The sequence below is a fragment of the Zophobas morio genome, unplaced genomic scaffold (assembly GCF_036711695.1).
Source record: "Zophobas morio isolate AGI-343-1 ecotype UQ-CSIRO unplaced genomic scaffold, CSIRO_AGI_Zmor_V1 ptg000008l, whole genome shotgun sequence".
NCBI classification, from domain to species: Eukaryota; Metazoa; Arthropoda; class Insecta; order Coleoptera; family Tenebrionidae; genus Zophobas; species Zophobas morio.
Genome location: NW_026972113.1, coordinates 11,431,507 through 11,448,016, shown reverse-complemented (window position 1 = coordinate 11,448,016; position 16,510 = coordinate 11,431,507). Strand labels below are relative to the sequence as shown.

The 16,510-nt window shown below is 30.5% G+C and overlaps 1 protein-coding gene across 1 annotated transcript in view; it reads left to right on the top strand.

Moving 5' to 3' along the window:
• Positions 1–364: 364 nt before the first annotated feature.
• The window catches only part of LOC135125349 (cadherin-89D), a 53,345-nt gene continuing 37,199 nt past the window's right edge, over positions 365–16,510 (top strand). Inside the window, exons 1-2 of the mRNA XM_064050849.1 lie at positions 365–540; positions 7,917–8,022. Of these exons, the coding sequence (XP_063906919.1) occupies positions 7,968–8,022 (55 nt within the window). The 5' untranslated portion in view covers positions 365–540; positions 7,917–7,967. The remainder of the gene's footprint in view (positions 541–7,916; positions 8,023–16,510) is intronic.

Sequence of the window (16,510 nt, the reverse complement as noted above, 5' to 3'; positions counted from 1 at the left end):
AATAAGTAATTTTGAAAAGTGCTACTTTTCCTCTACTAAGAACAAAATTGGTACTGTTATGTTTCATAACGATATTCAGTAAAGGTGGAGTTCAAATACCTAACGACCTTTTGGCCTTTTCACTTGAAAAAATGTTGGTTAAAAACCCAAGCTCAAGGACGTAAAATAAATTTACGCTCAGGAAGTAAAAACAAAATAATAAAATTCGAATCCTTTTGAAAATATTCCGTAACGGACCGTCCTCAGTACCAGACTGTCCGTCCGACTCCGCACCGAACCGTCGTTTTTCCTCGCAAACCCCCATCTTTGCCACTCTTTCTAACTCTCTCCGGACGCATCGACTTCTTGCAGATACACCTAGACAGCGAACGCATTCACTTGTTTCTCGAATACCACGTGCTTCAGGTGTTTTGCCGGTTTATGGTAGTGTTGGTGCATTGAACCATCAGCGGCCGAGGATTCCGCGATTCGCCTTTTTCGCGCGGAGTGATCGATTTTCCGGGAGATTTCCAGCCGCCCTTTGGAAAATTCGGAAAAGCGGTGAGTGATTTCGGCGAATTTGAATACAACGAGCCAATTAGCGGATTTTCGCACGGATCGGGGTTACGGTCGCAGGGAATTAAAATGAGACGCATTGTTCGGAGGCTGCGTGCGATTTTTTTCGAAAAGCTGACACAGTTTGGGGGATTTGAAATTCAGATTTTTTTTTCAGCGGGTTTGTTTGTTGGGATTGATTAGATATGCACGATCGAGTGACCGGTTTATTTTACGGTTTGTTGTTTGGGATGATGGTGTTGTGGGTTTTTTGTTGGAGTGGATTGAAGATGGTTTGATTTGGTGGAGGATGACGGGGATTGTTCTTGAAGTGGACGGTTTTCGGGTTGGATTAAAGTGACAGGAATTAGATATGCTGTGTTTTTGTTGAGTTGAGGTTCTAGAGCATTGTTTAGTAGAAATAGAAACATTTTATCGTAAGAATTGTTTATTGGAATTTAGTCAAAATTGGAGAGTTCAATCTAACACAACAAAAATCTTTCCGTTGTTTTAGATGTTGTGTTTGCAAGAATATTTTTCTAAATCCTTATTAAAGTTCTGGAATAGTAATAGTTTCAAAATATCTGAAACACCTCCAAAATTTGGAAATTTTATAATTTCAATGATTTGTTTTCTCAATTAACAAATTAAATTAAACTTTAATTACAGTGCTTACAAAATCTTTACTAATGGTTTGAAATTCCTTGCCTACTATATCTGGAAGTTTTAAAGTATCAGTATTTTTTAGATCCGATTACAGAAATTTTGGAGTATCCAAAATTTCTGAAGTTTATGTCAAAACATAACGTATCTTGTATATAAAATTTTTTAAGTTTTTCGACTTCCAAAGTTTTAAATTCTTTAGACTGTTTAGATACAAGATACAATCTCTTCACGAAAAAATTTGTCCATTTTAATTCTGCTGCTTCTAAAATCATCGCTAAATCATTGAAATTCGGTGCCACTACAAAATTTAAAATATATTTTAGAGATTTCAGAATCAGAGAACTGATATTTACAGAATTTGGAAATTTCGGATATCTACAAATTTTTAAATTTACATTTGATCCCCAATAACATGATTTTAAAGAGTTTTCCTCATCTGTAAATGAGCAACATCTGATTACGAAAAGTTTTCGAACTTTTAAGATATTTTTATATTTTCAATAGAGAATTTTACGTAGCTAAATTAAAAAAAAAACTAATTTTTAGAAACTTAACAGTGAGCTTCCAGATGTCAATTTTTTTTTTAATTCGACAAATTACCAAGATAGATGAACTGATTGTCAACAAAAAAAAAATGAAAATTTAGTAACTTCAATCAATTTTTTTGGAGTTTACTATTTCTGGAAAATCCACAAACTCTAGAAATTTCTATAGGTACATAGAAATCTTCAACTTCTTTGCTAGAAATAGATACTGAAAATCAAAATTTGTGAAGTTAATCTAAAAAACTAACGTATCCTGTATTTGGAAAATGTTTAAATTTTTCGATTTCCAAAGTTTTAAATTCTTTAGACTGTTTAGATATAATGTCTTCACGAAAAAATTTGTCCATTTTAATTCTGCTGCTTCTAGGATCATCACTAAATCATTGAAATTCTGTGCCACTTCAAAATTTAAAATAGATTTTAGAGATTTCAGAATAAGAGAACTGATATTTATAGAATTTAGAAATTTCGTAAATCTAAAAATTTTTAAATTTACATTTGGTTCCGAATAACATGGTTTTCAGAGTTTTCCTGATCTTTAGATCAGCGACATCTGATTCACTGGTCAACAGCTAAGCTCTAACTTTTATTATAGCAGCCAATTATTATTTAATTAACAATTTTAAATGATATTATAAACGGCTAAACCCAAACTTAGCTCTCATTTAATAGTAATCTTCAATATTATCCTTTGAAAAATACAAAAATCGTACTATTAAGTAATAGGAAACTTTCTATAAGGTGTATTTTTTTGTGTTCAAATTGCTACAAACTTCTTGGGAAACAATAATAAAACTACGTTTAGTAAATAAAAAACATGTTATCATCATATAAAAAATTTTAAATTAACATATTCTTAAAAGTGCATTTTATGTATTCGCATCTTGATTTTTTCCCCAAAAATTATGACGACGTGAGTGACGGACATAGAGAACGCTTCCATCTGGGCATTTTGTGGATACAAAAACGTTACCAAGATCGATGGAACACCTAAATGCTCGCAGAATACTGCGAGACCATCAAGCGAGAGAGCTCCAATGAAATCTATAGGAGGCAACCGAAAAAATGTCGGTCTTAGCTGTTTCTTTTGTTTTTTTCGTTTTTTAAACTACAATCGTTGTTTTTTTCTTAATTATGGTTGTTCTTTTGTTAATACATCACTTTTTGCCGTTAAAGATACAAAAATTAAATTGTTTTACCTGCTTTTTTGTTTTTAACATCAAACATGCATTTTTATTTTTAATTGAGCTAAGTTGTAAGGTTTATGCCCTTTGTTACAAACACAGAGACAAATTAAACGAAAATATTACAATTATGTCAAAATTAGAGAGAAAAAATTGAATTTTGTTGACCAGTGTTACATAATGTTTTGGAATTTTCATGGTATTTTTATATTTTCAATAGCGAGTTTTACGTTGCTAAAAAAAAACTAAAAAACTAATTTTTCGAAAATCAATAGTCAGCTTCCAGATGTCTAAATATTTTTGAATTTGACAAATTAGCAAGATTATCTATAGATGACTTGATTCACAACAAAAAAAAAATTAGCAACTTCAAGCAATTTTTTAAAATTTGCTTTTTCTGAAAAATCGATAAGCTCTATAAAATTCTGCACATAAAAATCTCTTACTTCTCAGCTAAAAATAGATATTGAAAATTAAAATTTCTGAAGTCAGTCTCAAAAAATAACGTATCCTGTATTTGGAAAATTTTGAAGTTTTTAGATTTCCAAATTTTTAAATTCTTTAGATTATTTCAGACATAATATCTTTAAGAATATATTTGTACATTTTAATTCTCCTTATTCAAAAATCATGACTAAATCAGTGAAATTCTGTGCCATTTCAAAATTGAAAATAGATTTTAAAGATTCCAAAATAAGAAAACTGATATTTACAGAATTTGTAAATTTCGTAACTCAATCAAATTTGCATTTGGTTTCGAATAAAATGTTTTTTTTTGTCTCGTAGAAAAATAAAGATTTTACAATTAAGCTCCGCCCCTCGGCTTACGACGAATAAAAAAATATATCAGAATTGAGATAGGGTGGGTGGGCGGGGCTTATATTTTGCCTTTGTTTTTCTTAGAATACATAGTCGCCTTTTCACAACAAAAAACTGGTTAAAATGGCACATTTTTGCAAGGAAATATGGATTTTGCAATTATGGGGTGGAGCCTAATTGCAAAATCGATATTTCCTTATGCGAATTTTCCATTTTAAACATATTTTAAGTTTCATGTTGTGAAAAGAAGGCTACACATATTAAAACAAAAAGGCAAAATGTAAGCCCGCCCCCCGCCCTATCTCAATTGTAATGACTTTTTTAATTCGTTGTGAGCCAAGGGGGCGGAGCTTAACTGCAAAATACTTATTTCTCTACAAGAAATTAAAATCTTGTTTTCAAATCTTTAGATCACGACATCTGATTGCAGAAAATTTTGGAATTTTCAAGATATTTTTATTTTATATTCTCAATAGGGAGTTTTACGTAGCTAAATTAAAAAAAAACCTAATTTTTAGAAACTGAACAGTTGTCTAAATATTTTTGAATTCATCAAATTACTAAGTTCATCAGGTGCATGAAATAAGAAATAAATTTTATAGCAAATAGTATATCAAACATTTTTTACATTTTCCACATGTCGATTCTATTATTAGTTTCCACTCCCACTAGACAGAAGAAATTAAGTAGCCCCGCCCACCCGCCCTGTCTCTTTTTCAATGATTCAGGGTGGGCGGGGCTAGTATTTACTAAGCTAAGACTAATTTTGGAAAAAAAACATACCTTCTAAGAAAACAGAGGGTGGGTGGGCGTGGCTAGTATTTGATAAAATAATACTGATTTTGACAAATGACATACCGTCTAAAAAACATACCTAGTGAAAAATTTCATTTTTGATAAAGTTGCTTAAACATTTTAAAAATTTAGGGATATAGATCTTGACGTGTTGATTTAAAATATGCAACCTGTTTACGATCACGGAGTAATATTTTGGAAATATTCGTAATGAAAATAAGAAATTTTTGAAATTTCGAAAAATTTCTATATGGGCGACTCTGGAAAAACGGTTTGAGTAACCAAAGAAATCAGACCGGAAGTGAATTCTACGCCCCAAAATTTACGAAAAAATATATTTAGTTTAACTTCGAAAATGGTAAAAAATGGGCTGAAATTGGCATACATGGTGAAAAAAATTTCATTTCTGAAAAAGTTGTTTGAAAATTCTCAAAAAATTCAAGGATATAGATCTCGGCATGCTGATTCCAAAAATATCCTGTTTATGGTCACGGGGCACTATTTTGTAAATATTCGTTATGAAATTCGAAATTTTTGAAATCTCTTGAAACTAAAGGTTTCCCTACAAAGTGGAAAGAATCTAATATCTGTCCTGTCTTGAACTCCGGTGATGCATCTAAAGTTGAAAATTACAGACCGACTTCTCTCCTTTCCAGTTTTTCTAAAATTTTCGAATTAATTCTACATTATTATATCTATCATGTAGTGAAAAGTTATATATTAGAGCATCAGCAAGGTTTTTAATTGTAGATCAACAAGGACAAACCTTTAGGAAAAAAAAAACATTTAGCAAGTTCTAGCCCTCTAGGAAAAAAAAGGGTGGGTGGGCGGGGCCAATACTTGCCAAGATAAGACTGATTTTGCCAAATTATTTTCTTAGAGGGTATGTCATTTGCCAAAATCAGTCTTATTCTGCCAAATATTAGCCCCAACCACCCGCCTTTTATTTTCTTAGAGAGTAGGTAATTTGCCAAAATCAGTCTTATCCTGACAAAACATTAGTTAATAAATTCGTTCACTTATAGATAAATTGATTGTCAACAAAAAAAAACGCAAATTTAGTAACTTCGATCAATTTCTTTGAATTTCCTCTTTTTAAAAAGTCCACAAGCTCTATAAGTGGATATTGAAAATCAAAATTTCTGAAGTCAATCTCAAAAAATAAGGTATCCTGTATTTGGAAAATTTTAAATTTTTCGACTTCCAAAGTTTTAAATTCTTTAGATTTTTTTCAGATATAATGTCTTCCAGAATATATTTGTCCATTTTAATTCCGCTGATTCTAAAATCATCACTAAATCATTGAAATTCTGTGCCATGTCAAAATTGAAAATAACTTTAAAGATCTAAATTTTAAACAGATTTCCAGAGAAAAAAAAACAACATCCACAGAATTTGGAAATTTCATAACTCGAAAAATTTTTAAATTTGCAGTTTGTTTCAAGTCAAATGGCTTTAAGAGTTTTCCTAATCTTTAGACCAGCGACATCTGATCACAGTGAGTTTTTGAGTTTCCAAGATATTTTTATATTTTCAGTAGCGGGTTTTACGTTCCAAAAAATAAAAAAATAACTCATTTTTAGACACTATAATTAACTTCCAGTTGTCTGAATATTTTTGAATTCTACAAATTTCCAAAATTATCTGGAAATAAATTGTTTGTTAACAAAAAATTCATAAACTTAACAACTTGAAATATTTTTTTATAATCTGCTGTTTTCAAAAAATCCAAAAGTCGTAACCTGTTTTTGGAAATTTTCCAAATTTTTCGATTTTAAATTCTTTGCGTTGTTGCAGACATCTGATTACAGGAAGTTTTAATTAAAATGCCTTGATGTTTTCATTTCTCCCTGTCAAACCGACGTCTTTTGTCACTGTCACTCAAAAAATGAACGATTTATTTTACCTCACAACGTACCGAAAACACTACATCAAAAAACCGCTCAAATACTTCAAACAACCCCCACCGCCCCAGGAGTGCCCCGACCCCGCCGCCGCCGCCTACAAAACCTACCTCCTCCTCGAAAAAGCGCAGTCCCCAAACCCTCCAGAAGAAGACGCCCACGACTTCCACTCCAAACACCAGAACCGCTACAAACCCCTCAACAAACCCCTCAACGCCGACTTGATCCTGATCCGCCAAACGAAAACCCAAGGGACGTCGGAGTACCAAGCCGAGTACTGCGACGTCAAAAAGGGGGAACAGAAGTCCGAACACGTGATTACGCTGCCAGAAAACGTGCAACTCGCCCTCACCACGTACAAGAACTCATACAGGCATCCCGTGACGGTGAACTCCTCGGCCTACGAACCTCCCATGGTCATTATCCCGAAGACCAGGTTTGCCGACATTTCGAAGGTGTACGAAAGGGTCAATCGTACTACGGGGGCTAGCGAGTACATGGGGTGCATTGGGCGTCTGGGGCAGTTTATCGTGGAAGCCGGGAAGGAAAAAAGTCCCGGGGATTGCCTGATGGCGTGGAGGACCAAGTAGAGTTTTGTTTGGTTTTTGTTGTGTTAAGTGAAGAGATGTAGTTTTTGACGTAGTGTGGTTTATGTTGTATTATTTTTATGGAGAATATACACGTTTTTTTAGAATGATGATTAGAATTAGTGACAATTCGTCCAATGGAATTGATTACTCCATACTTCTTTGGTTTACGGTCGGGAATTAAAAATCCTCAAACAAGACTAACAAGAATTTATAACATGGCACAAGAATTGCGCAATATGTCAGCGCGAAACAATTAAAATAAACGCCGAACAACGAGGGCAAATTCCACGTCCCGTTTCATAGGAAGTCGTAAATAATTTTGACGCTTTTCTGTACAAATCCGTTTCTTAATTAATTGCAAAACCTCTATCCAGACTGATAACGAAACCTTCGGCGCAGTTGCGCAAATCCTAATTACCGGTCGATTTTTCCGAGTGCAGTGTCGCGTTTATTATGCAACGCACTGTACCTACACTAATTAAGTCATAGGCGTACACTCGATAACAAATAAAATGCATATTCATCGCGATCGAAAGTGATTTGATTTAATAAAAGACGTTTTCTTTGTTCAGTTGAGTGTGAATCTCGGGGAACGGCTAGTAATTGCTGTTGGATAAGAAACGAAAGTCCGTTGCGCAAAAATTTGAAAAATTGTTAGTCGGATTTCGGTACGATTCGTAACACTTTTGGTGTGGCTGGGGGCAATGGCAAGGTCAATGTTGCGTGTTCGGTGAAAATATGAGAAATAAGAGACGAGGCGGGAAAAAAGCGGAGAAAAATTGGTCGCTGCTTTCTACCGAATTACTCGGACACGATTAGGAGATGAATGAGTGTTTTTTGATGGGTTTTTATGTTTTGCTTACTGGTTTTAATTTGTAGGTGTTCGGTACGATGGGAAGATTCGGGTGACTTTCAAATGAAGCGAAGAAAATGAATGGGTTGAGCTTCACGGTGTTGGTGATAGCTGCCTTGCACTCGGTTTTGGGTGAGTAAAATAAAAAAAATAAAATTGTGAAAATTCTGTAGATGGAGAAAATTTGATTTTTCTAAAAAAACTTAACAATTTTTGGGAGAAAATTTATAAGCTTCTAATTTTCTACATTCTCCATAAATCTGAGATGCCTGTGTTCAAAATTTTCAATAGATTCTATATTTTCTAATTTTCTACATTACTAACTCGTTCCTTGTTTTTGTGTTACGACATTTTGGAGACAACAAATTTTTCATTCCCTAATTTGTCTCAAAATAATCTATTTTTTACAATACGGTCATACCTTAAACCTATGGATTTTGCAGTTAAGCTCCGCCCCTTGATCTCATAACCAATAAAAAGTTCATTATAATAATTGAAGTCGGGGCGGGTGGGTGGGGTTTAATTTTGACTTTTGTTCTTAATATGTGCAGTTTTCTTTCAACAACACGAGATACTTAAAACATGTTCCACGTGTTTTCTTGTAGAGAAATATGTAATTTAAGCTCCACCCCTTCGACTCACGACGAATAAAAAGATTAATCAGAATTGAGATGGGGTGGGTGGGTGGGGCTTATGTTTCGATTTTCTTAGTGTATGTACATAGTCCTCTTTCAACAATAAAATACTTGAAATATCAAATGGTAGATTTGAGGCTAGAATTATATTTTAAATAGCGTGTTGTTGAAAATAGGTACACATTATAAAAAGAAGCCAATAATTAAGCCCCACCCACCCGCCTTATCTCAGTTGCGATGAATTTTTAAAGATCATTCTGTTGATAAGGTTTTATAATTGACAAATTATCAAATGGAGAATTTTCAATAATAATAAAGTAAAAAATTCAACTTGTAACGGAACTTAGTTTTAAAAAGAGAAGAGTGGGCTGGGACAAAAAGTGTTGGTGTTGACAGATAGAAAAATATTATCTGAATGTGTAATTTTGTTGATTTTGTACATTTAAATAAAATTATAAAATTATAATTGGCGCCCCACGTTGGGCGCCAATTATAATTTTATTTAAATGTACAAAATCAACAAAATTACACATTCAGATAATATTTTTCTATCTGTCAACACCAACACTTTTTGTCCCAGCCCACTCTTCTCTTTTTAAAACTAAGTTCCGTTACAAACTTAATTTAAAAGAAAATAGAAGATATCAAACATTCAATAGTTTCTAGTTTTCTAGATTCTCCATAAATCTGAGATGTCTCTGTTCCAAATTTTCAATAGGCTCTATATTTTCTGATTTTCTACAATTTAGAATTTTAGAACAGTTTTTAAAGATGCCTCTGTTGCTAAGATTTTATAATTGACAAACTATCAAATCGAGAATATTCGAAAATAGTAAAATAAAAAATTCAGCACAATTTAAAAAAAAAGAAGATATCAAACATTCAATAGATTCTACTTTTCTACATTTTCCATAAATCTGCGATGTCTGTTCCAAATTGTCAATAGAGTATATTTTCAGATTTTCCAGAATCTAGAATTTTAGAACAATTTTTAAAGATCCTTCTGTAGCTAAGATTTTATAATTGACAAATTATCAAATCGAGAATTTTCAAAAATAATAAAGTAAAAAATTCAAGATAATTAAAAAAAAAATAGAAGATATCAAACATTCAATAGATTCTAGTTTTCTAGATTCTCCATAAATCTGCGATGTTTCTGTTCCAAATTTTTAATAGACTCTATATTTTCTGATTTTCTACAATTTAGAATTTTAGAACAATTTTTAAAGATCCTTCTGTTGCTAAGATTTTATAATTGACAAACTATCAAATCGAGAATTTTCAAAAATAATAAAGGCAAATATTCAAACATAATTTAAAAACAAATAGAAGATATCAAACATTCAATAGCTTCTAGTTTTCTAGATTCTCCATAAATCTGAGATGTGTCTGTTCCAAATTTTCAATAGACTCTATATTTTCTGATTTTCTACAATTTAGAATTTTAGAACAATTTTTAAAGATCATTCTGATGCTAAGATTGTATAATTGACAAACTATCAAATCGAGAATATTCAAAAATAGTAAAATAAAAAATTCAGCACAATAAAAAAAAATAGAAGATATCACACATTCAATAGATTCTACTTTTCTAGATTCTCCATAAATCTGCGATGTCTGTTCCAAATTGTCAATAGACAATATTTTCAGATTTTCCAGAATCTAGAATTTTAGAATAATTTTTAAAAATCCTTCTGTTGCTAAGATTTTATAATTGACAAACTATCAAATCGAGAATATTCAAAAATAGTAAAATAAAAAATTCAGCACAATTTCTAAAAAAATAGAAGATATCAAACATTCAATAGATTCTAGTTTTCTAGATTCTCCATAAATCTGCGATGTCTGTTCCAAATTGTCAATAGACTATATTTTAAGATTTTCCAGAATCTAGAATTTTAGAACAATTTTTAAAGATCCTTCTGTTGCTAAGATTTTATAATTGACAAATTATCAAATCGAGAATTTTCAAAAATAATAAAGTAAAAAATTCAACATAATTTAATAAGAAAATAGAAGATATCAAACATTCAATAGCTTCTAGTTTTCTAGATTCTCCCTAAATCTGAGATGTCTCTGTTCCAAATTTTCAATAGACTCTATATTTTCTGATTTTCTCCAATTTTGAATTTTAGAACAACTTTTATAGATCCTTCTGTTGCTAAGATTTTATAATTGACAAAATGAAATCGAGAATTTTCAAAAATAATAAAGTAAAAAATTCAACATAATTAAAAAAAAAATAGAAGATATCAAACATTCAATAGATTCTAGTTTTCTAGATTCTCCCTAAATCTGAAATGTATCTGTTCCAAATTTTCAATAGACTATATTTTCTGATTTTCTACAATTTAGAATTTTAGAACAATTTTTAAAGATCATTCTGATGCTAAGATTGTATAATTGACAAATTATCAAATCGAGAATTTTCAAAAATAATAAAGTAAAAAATTCAACATAATTAAAAAAAAAATAGAAGATATCAAACATTCAATAGATTCTAGTTTACTATATTCTCCCTAAATCTGAGATTTATCTGTTCCAAATTTTTAATAGACTCTATATTTTCTAATATTCTACAATCTAGAAATTTAGAACAATTTTTAAAGATCATTCTGATGCTAAGATTGTATAATTGACAAATTATCAAATTCAGAATTTTCAAAAACAAAAAAATAAAAAATTTCACATTATTAAAAAAAAAATTAGAAAATATCAAACATTCAATAGCTTCTAGTTTTCTAGATTCTCCCTAAATCTGAAATGTATCTGTTCCAAATTTTCAATAGACTATATTTTCTGATTTTCTACAATTTAGAATTTTAGAACAATTTTTAAAGATCACTCTGATGCTAAGATTGTATAATTGACAAACTATCAAATCGAGAATATTCAAGAATAGTAAAATAAAAAATTCAGCACAATTTAAAAAAAAATTAGTAAAATAAAAAATTCAGCACAATTTCTAAAAAACTAGAAGATATCAAACATTCAATAGATTCTAGTTTTCTAGATTCTCCATAAATCTGCGATGTCTGTTCTAAATTGTCAATAGACAATATTTTCAGATTTTCCAGAATCTAGAATTTTAGAACAATTTTTAATGATCCTTCTGTTGCTAAGATTTTATAATTGACAAATTATGAAATCAAGAATTTTCAAAAATAATAAAGTAAGTAATTCAACATAATTTAAAAGAAAATAGAAGATATCAAACATTCAATAGATTCTAGTTTTCTAGATTCTCCATAAATCAGCGATGTCTGTTCCAAATTGTCAATAGACTATATTTTCAGATTTTCCAGAATCTAGAATTATAAAACTATTTTTAAAGATCCTTCTGTTGCTAAGATTTTATAATTGACAAACCATCAAATTGAGAATATTCAAAAATAGTAAAATAAAAAATTCAGCACAATTTAAAAAAAATAGAAGATATCAAACATTCAATAGATTCTAGTTTTCTAGATTCTCCATAAATCTGCGATGTCTGTTCCAAATTGTCAATAGACAATATTTTCAGATTTTCCAGAATCTAGAATTTTTGAACAATTTTTAAAGATCCTTCTGTTGCTAAGATTTTATAGTTGACAAATTATCAAATGGAGAATTTTCAAAAATAATAAATTAAAAAATTCAACATAATTTAAAAAGAAATAAAAGATATCAAACATTCAATAGATTCTAGTTTTCTAGATTCTCCATAAATCTGCGATGTCTGTTCCAAATTGTCAATAGACTATATTTTCAGATTTTCCAGAATCTAGAATTTTAAAACAATTTTTAAATATCCTTCTGTTGCTAAGATTTTATAATTGACAAATTATCAAATCGAGAATTTTCAAAAATAATAAAGTAAACAATTCAACATAATTTAAAAGAAAATAGAAGATAACAAACATTCAATAGCTTCTAGTTTTCTAGATTCTCCCTAAATCTGAGATGTATCTGTTTCAAATTGTCAATAGACTATATTTTCAGATTTTCCAGAATCTAGAATTTTAGAACAATTTTTAAGGATCCTTCTGTTGCTAAGATTTTATAATTGACAAATTATCAAATTCAGAATTTTCAAAAATAATAAACTAAAAAATTCAACATAATTAAAAAAAAATGAGAAAATATCAAAAATTCAGTAGCTTCTAGTTTTCTAGATTCTCCATAAATCTGACATGTCTCTGTTTCAAATTTTCAATAGACTCTATATTTTCTGATTTTCTACAATTTAGAATTTTAGAACAATTTTTAAGGATCATTAGTCTGTTACTCAAATTTTATAACTTACAAACTATCAAATCGAGACATTTCAAAAATAATAAAGTAAAAAATTCAACACAATTTAAAACAGAAAAATATAGTATATCAAACATTCAGTAGGATCTAGTTTTCTAGATTGTCCATAAATCTGACATGTCTCTTCCAAATTTCCAATGGACTCTATATTTCCAGATTTTCCACAATCTAGAATTTTAGAACAATTTTAAAAAATCATTCCATTAGTTGACAAATTATCAAATCGAGAACTATCGGTAATAATAAAGTATCAAATTCAATACAACTTAAAAAAAAAACTTTAGAAGATCTTAAACACTTTTTTCGGTACGCAAACTATTTTGAATAAATCCTAGCCGAAGTTAGAAACAAAACTCACACTTTTAATTTTCATAGTCATTACAAATTACTAATTAAAATCTCGTTACCGCTCTTGAACTCGCTCAAACTCCATCTAAGAACTCACAAACAAAACCCCCGCTTTCACAGCCTGAGCACTTTTCCTCGCAAACCAACCCACAAAAACTCTTACCCAAGCCTCGCTAATTAAACCGCCTTGATTAATTATGCTCACCTGACCTCAAAGTGCATTTCCACATTACATCGAAGCGACGTTTCGAACAAAAAGCGTCCGCCTTCAAAGGTCGGCGATTTTTCCCACAGCCTCCACCTTGCGCTTATCGCGCTCCCATCGGTCGGTCTCCAAATTCTTCGCCACAACATAACCCAAATCGACAATGGCCGCACTTTCTACATGATAAATTTTCATTTCGTCTATCAATTACTGAACTCGCCAAGGTGCTCCATCATGCGAGAGCTGACCGGTCGGCAGAGGTCACGCCGAAAAAATGGCCGAGGGGGAAAAATCGAGGATCCAGAAGTAGGTAGAGGTCCGTTAGTGTGTGGTGTTTTGTACGATTTGTGCTAGAAAAAGGAGATTTATGCTTTCACGAGATTAATTCGATAATTGTGGTGTTGGGGGGTTCGGTGCGGGGGGAGGGTACGGGCGGTAATGTATTTGCATAGTAAATGGGGTTTTTTTCGGTGTGGAACTTGATCTGGGGAAAAAATTGTGGTGTACGTTCACTTTGGCACGGGGAAATAATTAATAGTTTACTTACGCAAACACATAAAGGTGGATTACTATTATTATAAAGTTTGAATACGATTGCGATTATTATAATATATTATTTTATTACATGTACATATTAGTTATATAAGAAGCAATGGAAAAAGAAAACGAAGAAGTAAAAGGAAAAATGAAACTGTGTGATTTAACAAAAATTAATAAGAAAGAGCTGATGAAAGGGTACTTTAATGTGATATCACCCAACGATTTTGATTCGGCGGTTCGATATTATATCTATCAGTTACATATGATATTACAAATATCACAAAACTTGATGTAAATGTTTACACAATACTAAAACTAAAGTTTACGGATATCAAAAATTCTCCCTTGTTAGATATCTTCCATTAATGAAAGATATTATGATGATATCGATTTAAATCGCACCAAGAAAAGATTACACGTTTGGTTTATTTCGAGATTTTAGCATCGATGTATAATTAACTACATTTAAAATTCCAATACTGTCAGCTAATATTCAAATTCACATCTATCAATAAGATCTCATGGATTTAGAACACAATAATATCTGTCTCAAAAATTGATATTAATCGCAAGACTGTTGGCACAATACTAGAACTACTAGTTTTCAGAAATTTTCCTCTGCTAGATATCTTTCATTAATGAAAGATATTATGATAATATCGATATTAAATCGCCCCAAAAAGGTATGTATATATGTTCGGTTTATTTCGAGATCTTGGTATCGATGTATAATTGGTTATATTTCTAGTGCCATACTGATAGACAATCTTCAAATTTATATCTATACAGATTTAAAATTTGATATTGATTTTAAGTCGCACCAAAAAAAGAATGAACATTGATATATAGTCAGTTTGACAATAAAAACTCGATTCGTTTACTTTGAGATGCTACCGGCGATGTATAATAAATAATAATTATAATTCCAATACTGTCAAGTAATCTTCAAATTCATATCTATCAATAAGATCTTACGGAATAAGAATATAATATGTCCCAGAAAATTTGATTTAAAGCTTAGGGGTGTTCGCACAATACTGAAATTTAAGTCTCTGCACATTATAAATGTTTTCTTTGCTAGATATCTTCCATTACTGAAAGATATTGTGATGATATTGAATTTAAGTCACACCAAAAAAGAATGAGAATTGATATACATTATACATTTTGACAATAAAATTTTGTTTGATTTATTTCGGGAGATAAGATTAACAACACCTATAATTCCAATACTGTCTGTAATATTCAAATTTGTATCTTCCAATGAGATCTTACAGATTTAGATTTTGATATAGGCTCTATATTGCACTAAAAAAGAATGAGCACTGATATATGGGCAGTTTGACAGTAAGATCTCGTTTGCTTAATTTCAAAATGTCCGCGCCGTTGTATAATTAACTATATTTATAATTCCAGTGCTATCAGATAAAGTCCACATTCATATCTATCAACAAGATCTTATAGATTATGATAATGTATACCGCAACATTTGACATTTATTGTTAGGATGTTAACACAATACCCAAATTAAAATTTCTGAATGTTATAATGTTTCATTTTCTAGATATCATCATCCATCAGTTGAAGATTTTGTGATGATATTGATTTGAAATTTTATCGTAAAAGAAACAGTTAACACTTATAGCTATAGATTTTGATAATATGATGTCAATTGCGTTACTTCGACATAATAGCGCCGATACATAACTATCTACATTTTTAACTCCAGTACTGTCAGAGAAGATTGAAATTCATGTGTATCAATAAGATCTTATAGATTTAGAATATGATACTATGTCCTAAGAAATTTAATATAAATCTTAAGTGTGTTCGCACAATACTGAAATTAAAATTTCTGGACATTATAAATATTTTCTTTGCCAGATATCTTCTATTACTGAAAGATATTGTGATGATGTTGAATTTAAATCACACTGAAAAAGAATGAGAATTAAAATTCATTATACATTTTGACAATAAAATTTTGTTTCATTTATTTCGGGAGATAAGATTAACAACACCTATAATTCCAATGCTGTCAGTAATATTCAAATTTGTATCTTCCAATGAGATCTTACAGATTTAGATTATGATATAGGCTCTATATTGCACTAAAAAAGAATGAGCCCTGATATATGGGCAGTTTGACAGTAAGATCTCGTTTGCTTAATTTCAAAATGTCCGCGCCGTTGTATAATTAACTACATTTATAATTCCAGTGTTATCAGATAATGTCCACATTCATATCTATCAACCAGATCTTATAGATTTAGAAGATGATAATGTATACCGCAACATTTGAGATTTATTTTTAGGATGTTAACACAATATCCAAATTAAAATTTCTGAATGTTATAATGTTTCATTTTCTAGATATCATCATCCATCAGTTGAAGATTTTGTGATGATATTGATTTGAAATTTTATCGAAAAAGAAACAGTTAACACTTATAGCTATAGATTTTGATAATATGATTTCAATTGCGTTACTTCGACATAATAGCGCCGATACGTAACTATCTACATTTTTAACTCCAGTAGTGTCAGAGAAGATTGAAATTCATATGTATCAATAAGATCTTATAGATTTAGAATATGA